The following is a 6,051-nucleotide window of genomic DNA, read 5'->3' as shown; positions in this document are numbered from 1 at the left end:
ACACAAACGGCTTTTTTCACCAGAATGGGATCTCTAGCCAGTCATCCAACACCTCAAACTCATGGTCAATTCACACAAGAAAACCTTACTGCCAAGATATCTCTTCTTTAATCTTCTGACCACTTGAAGTCTCCGTTCATAGAAAGATTAGATTATATGACAAGATGCGGTGTTCTTTTAATCCCCATTAAAGAAATAAAACATTAACAGGTCGGTAAAAGTCAGTTTTCACAAAAAAGAAAACACATCAAGTGTTGCATTTTGAAGCCCTTTAAATGCATGTTTTTATGAATTCACCTTCTGACAGTGTGGCTTTGAGGCTAGTTTGAGAACAACACGGTAGCTCGCCTTCATGGCAGCTTCTCTGATCCCTCAGCTTCCTGTCCGGCCCTCTTAAAGCTGATAAGTTTCATGCTTTCTTTGCAATTTCTAAAAATTTAATTGGTGGGTTTCAGGGCCAGATTGGAGACTCTTGCAGGCTGGTTTTGGCCCACAGGCCTTATGTTTGACACCCATCTTAAAGTGCGTGAACTGACAAAACTCCTTCAACACTTCTGGCTTTATTGTGGCAACATTCTTTTCATTTATGGAACCAAATAAAAATTGAGTCAAGTGTACTTCAAGCCTTTATTTAAATCATCACAAACCCGTCTTCACATTTCTTCCCGGTCAACATTCTCTCTACTGGAAGAAAAGCTCGAACCAGCACCGTCAGAGAGCTGCAACAGCTTCTGAAAGTAAAACACCAGATGTTGACACGCCAAAAATAGCATCATTAAACATTTCCCATTAAAAAAAAAAAAAAACCTGCAGGACTTACGGGTGTGGGTGCACACTGACGCGTCGCGGTTTAATTGGTCCAACTATTGGAGGACACAATATGAAGTATGTTGCAAGAGCAGCGGCCTTGGAGCGTTTCTTCATCCTGAAATGAAAATCTACAATTAAAATGTTGCTCTTTCCTTGACGGTGTATTCTTAAAATTTCAGAAGATGACATTGTAGCCCTCGGTCCGAGTGAAATTTTGCTTCAGCGATAATTTCCAGTTTGGTAGTTCAGACGTTGGCGTTCCTCCAGAGGTCTCCATTGTTTGAACTGGCATGCTTGTAGAAAACGTTTTGATACTGAGAAAATCATTATTTTATTTTTAAAAAAAAAGGCATTGAGGTAATTACCAGTGGGAGAAAAAAATACATTGTTAAATATAATGTGAAATTGCACTGTTGCCAATCACTGAAGTTTGGACGATTGCTTAGTCAAAAAGGATCGCTGTGTTTGAAGGTTTATTTGAGAAAAAAAGTTGTCAAAAACTTTCATTGTTGAAAAGGCAAAAAAAAAAAACTTCCAGGGATGTTGGAGCACTTGTCTTTTAGCTGCAGGAAAACTGATTACAAAAAAAAAAAAACTCACTTCAGTCGACCTTTTTTCTTTTCTCTCCTGAGGCAAAAGTTGTCTTGAACATCACCCTTTTAGTGGCGACTGCATTACAGGATAATGAGAAACTCATTTACAGATGAGAAACAAAGAGGGTTGCTTTGCTTACCAGCTGTTGACTACCAGTCGAGATGTATTTGCTTGTTGTTGCCTTTGGTTTTGTCGCTGCATGCCATCAAATAGCTCTATGGTGATGGATCCATTTCCAAGGAAACTACATTGGAACATTTTGACAGTAACATTTGCCTAACCTTGAAAACAGCAGTGTCCAGGGGGGGGAAGCACATTTCTGTTATATATGAACTCACGTCACTTGAATCCTTCTAAATCACGAGCAGAGGAGAGGAGATCACGTCGTCACTGTACATTCACGTTACGGTCTCTTGTTGGGAAAATTGATGAGCAGTGGTCACGTTACAACTAAAAGCTTTATTAAGAGTAGGAAAGCCAAATGGAGAGGGCAATGCAGATTCCAACAGTATTGAATGTACAAAAAAAAAACTAACACTCACTCAATAACTGTACTGTGACATAAGCAAAAGATACTAAAAAACTAAAAAAAGAACCTTTACACATTTAAAAAAAAAAACTGGGGAAGTCATAACGTTTAAGCCTAATCTTCGTATCCCACAAACTTAGACATGACTAGGTCAGAACTCATCCAAAACACGTGTCGACTGTGCACGGAGACTGATGCTTGTTTGAATGTGTCCAGTTCAGTATCTGCTGCGAGCCATTCCCCTATCGACTCGATTGCCGCCGCGGCCGCCGCGTGGCCCTCCGCGGCTCGAGCTGCTGTAGCCCGAGTCACGGGGAGGGTAGCCTCTGTCGGCAGGGGGGGCCGGGCCCCTCTCCTGCCTGCCCATTCGGTCTCCACGGCTAGGTGGATATTGGTCACTCCGACTGCTGGGGTAACTGTCACGACTGCCATAGCCATCCCGGGAACTGCTGCCATAGTCATCGTAACGACTGCTTCCACTGCTCCCACCATAGGATGGTGGGGGACCCCGTGAGGGCGGGGCGCTGCGAGAGTTACCTGCAGGGTCAACGGTTCAGGTAATTGGCAAGGTTCAATTTATACATGTTCTTGCACTTTTCAAGTGCTCAATTCTTCTCTTTTCGCCAATAGAATTCTGTGATAAAATAACGGACGACATGTTTGAATGTCACCATTTCTCCAACTTGAATTTGTCAACATTTACTTCAAATGCTCAGCAATAAATGTACCAACAGGGAACAAATAGGCAGTGTCACCCATTTCAGCATGCCATTGATTTGAGTAGCGATTTTTCCTTTAAGAGCTCCAAGAGTAGGTAGGGACGAGGATTTTCAGAGTTGTCTTGATGGTTTTTGAAGGTTACTCCTTGAGGGAGTGCTCTGCTAGGCAACACATACTTGACAACGGATGTTTCCGGAGATTTTTTTGGGGATTCCTTAAGGTTGCAAAACTTTCTGAGGCGCAACAAATGGTTTGCGCCATTACTTCTTGATACTGCAGCTCACTGACTTTCCTGACGGATGCAGATGTAACAGCAACTGATACGTGAACTTAAGCGTTAAAATTGCTTTGTCAGCCAATGGGTTAACATTTCAGATAGCATGGCATTTTGCAAGTTGAACTGCATGTCAGACAGGTTGGGAAAGAACATTTTTCCCCAATGTTGGCACCTCTGATGAGGTGACTGACGTTCCTTGTGACTGGACGACGTGGTAACCCATGCTGGGATTTGGTTGTGATTTGGGCAGGTCTTCTCTTTGCCACAGTATTTGTCTGGTGTCATTAAATCCATGGGGTTGTATCTTACCGTAGCCATCATACGACTCTCGGTAGGAGCCACCACTGGGACGGTCCATGTAGCCTCTTGGTTCCCGGCCTCCTCCGTAACTGTCACGGTCACTAGAGCGGGAGAAATTATTATGTGAGGCCTGGTAAGAGAGGAGATGTCTTTTTTGAATATTTCACTTCAAACTCTGCTCATACCTGTATCCTCTTGACATTGAGCCATAGTCATCTCGGGAGCTGGAGTTAGAATATTCTCTGTAGGAATAGTCTCTGGGGGGAGGCCCGTAGTCCCTTGAATCTCTGGAATTATAATCCCGACTGGAGTAGCTGTAAGAGCATAAATAAGAACATTTTTATCATAGCTTCAAGATTTGAGAGAATTTTGTTTACTACACACATCTAACATTTAGTTTCCCTTTAAACAACAGGGAAAGTGGTAACAACTGCAGAATCATAACACAGATGTAAATCTACATCTAATAAGTTGCAAATACTTTCAAATTATAAACACTTTAACAAAACTATACCTGTCTTTTGAGTTGTAATGGTCATCTCTCGGCGACGGATAATCATCCCTTCTGGACATCATGGAGTCTCTGCGAGGTGGCGGTGGTCCATAAGGATCCCTGTCCCTTGACATGGGAGCTGAAACATGAAAAAACAAAACATGATTAGTCACTGCAAAGCATCAGGTATCCCAGCAGTGCTGCTAATGATTTGTTCAAATCTTTCTGCAATAAAGCTAAATTAGGCAACAACACTCACGTCTGCTCATGGGCCCAGATGGGGCGGACCTCTTGGGTGGAGGGCCTCCATTGCGAACTGGGGGTCCTCGCTTCATTGGAGGTGGGCCCCTGGACGACATCCCCTTGAAGAAGGGGTCCATGCTTCCTGAATTATCATAGTAATCTAAAAAAAAAAAAGAAAAAAGAAAAAAGTAATTATTGCACCAGTGTTATACTCTTTAGACTGTAACACTACATCTAATGAGATTATTTGAAGTTTAGACCCATTCTACATCTGGCTTTACTAAACTGACCACAATATTGAAACATCTCACCTCTGGATGGCGGGCCCCTCATGCCACCGGGGCCTCCTCTTGAACCACGGGGTCCTCTGGGAGGACCACGAGTCCGGGAGTGCATGGGTGGAGGTCCCCGTCTCCCACCACTCTCAAACTGAGGCTTTGTAGCTTGCTCCACTTTGATAGGCTTGCCATCAAGAGACTGTGGTGACAAGATGAAAATTACAAGATTTTTTTTTTTCCTTTAACAGGCTGCATTGTAAAGGAGATCATACTTGCCTTTCCATTCATCTCTCTTGCTGCATCCTTTGCATCTGCAGGACTTTCAAAAGTGACAAATGCAAACCCTCTGGACTTGTTAGTTTCACGATCTTTCATCAGAAGAACTGAAATGTAGAAAAGAGGCGTGTTTCTTCAGTGACTTTGACACATCACTAACCTCAGATATAAAATTCATATATCTTGCAAAAGCCTTCGAAACAATGAGTATGAATGTGTTTCTAGGGTTTAATGCCACACAATCATTGACACTGACCCTATATTACATGAAGGAAAAAAGATTGATTTCTTATGGTCATACTTCCAACTTCAATGGAACCAGATCAACGAGTGTGCACACCAAGGAAACAGCTTTTGATATTCGATGTGAAAAAATAACTACACCGATCTGTTGCAATTAAGCGTTTGATGTTTAAATCTACGTAAAGGATTAGCCTGTAATGAACTTTTTTTAAATGTGAGGTTTGCAAACTCAAATCTGTAAGAGCGCTGACTGAAAACAAAACTTGAAAATAAATCAAATTTGCCATGGCCTTAAAACAACGTGTAGTACAAACACACATGGTTGATTGAGTTTAGTGTTACAACAAATTAAAAAAGCGAGTAAGCGACCAATTTCAGATGACACAAAAATAAGTGTTTTTATTCACCTTCTACTATTCGGCCATATTTGCTGAAGTACTGCTCCAGGGCCTTCTCGGTTGTCTCCGTGTTGAGGCCCCCGATGAAGAGCTTCCCCGGTCGGTCTGCCTCTGCCATGCTGCAAAATAACTACCTGTAGAAAAAAAAAATGTTGTCGAGAAATGCATATAAAGTGAAACTGTCTTTGCTCTCGTGACTCATCTGTAGTCATTACCTTGCTAAGCAAGAATGTTGGGTGCGCAAAATGGCGAAAGGCGCGCAATGGTTTTAGCTTATGTCTATAATGCAAGCAAGAAATTAGTGCAGCTGAAGAGTAAGCTCAACAAATCCCCGTACCGTATTTTAGTCGATAAAAAAAAATAAAAAAAAAACGTGGTTGAATTGTTAGCGAACAGGAGGCCAGTGGCTAACAGGTTAGCGTGCGAAGAGGCGGGCTAATGCACGGCGACAACAGCGAACAACAGATCTCGTGCCCTTTCCGTTTCCCGCTTCTTCTTCTCCTCTACGACTTCCGGTAGAGCAAAACGTCCTGAGAGAGGACACTGCCCCCTGCAGCCTGCAGACAGATACTGTTGAAAACACACAGTCAGCGCCACAGCTCAATGGTTGAGGGACGAGGGAGCGAGGGTTTATGGACTTTACATTCCCGGTTACATCGATAATAGAAGACTGGTTATTGATCTAAGAGTGTCAATTTATCATCGAAACAGTAAAATGAGTTCAATGTTGATCAGCTTGAGAATTTATTACTAAAGAAACAATAGGCAAAGGATGCTGAGGATGAGGTTTATGGATGCAGTAAGGGAGAAAAAATAGGTAGGCTAGTTTGGATACTGGGATAGCTTCCTGAGGTGAGGCTGGAAGAAATGTTTGAGAGATAATGATCCTT

At 42.5% G+C, this 6,051-nt stretch overlaps 1 protein-coding gene across 1 annotated transcript; it reads right to left on the bottom strand.

Moving 5' to 3' along the window:
- Nucleotides 1-613: 613 nt before the first annotated feature.
- rbmx (RNA binding motif protein X-linked) lies at nucleotides 614-5,520 on the bottom strand. The gene is made up of 10 exons (XM_030109384.1): nucleotides 5,377-5,520; nucleotides 5,171-5,295; nucleotides 4,521-4,627; nucleotides 4,278-4,443; nucleotides 3,983-4,126; nucleotides 3,745-3,862; nucleotides 3,416-3,544; nucleotides 3,240-3,331; nucleotides 821-2,470; nucleotides 614-731 (listed from the first exon to the last, which is right to left on the bottom strand). The coding sequence occupies exons 2-9, from the start codon at nucleotides 5,277-5,279 to the stop codon at nucleotides 2,151-2,153; spliced, it is 1,185 nt and encodes a 394-aa protein (XP_029965244.1). The 5' UTR covers nucleotides 5,280-5,295; nucleotides 5,377-5,520; the 3' UTR covers nucleotides 614-731; nucleotides 821-2,150.
- Between the last annotated feature and the right edge of the window lie 531 nt (nucleotides 5,521-6,051).

Source organism: Salarias fasciatus, chromosome 2 (genome assembly GCF_902148845.1).
Source record: "Salarias fasciatus chromosome 2, fSalaFa1.1, whole genome shotgun sequence".
Lineage (NCBI taxonomy): Eukaryota > Metazoa > Chordata > Actinopteri > Blenniiformes > Blenniidae > Salarias > Salarias fasciatus.
Note: the sequence above shows the minus strand (reverse complement) of the source record. Positions and strands in the feature narration are given on the sequence as shown.

Coding starts and splice junctions, on each gene's coding strand:
- rbmx (XM_030109384.1), bottom strand. CDS start 5,279: ATGGCAGAGGCAGACCGACCGGGGAAGCTCTTCATCGGGGGCCTCAAC. Junction 4,444..4,520: donor CAAGAGAGATGAATGGAAAG/GCAAGTATGATC, acceptor TTGTCACCACAG/TCTCTTGATGGCAAGCCTAT. Junction 2,471..3,239: donor AGAGTCGTATGATGGCTACG/GTAAGATACAAC, acceptor TTGACCCTGCAG/GTAACTCTCGCAGCGCCCCG.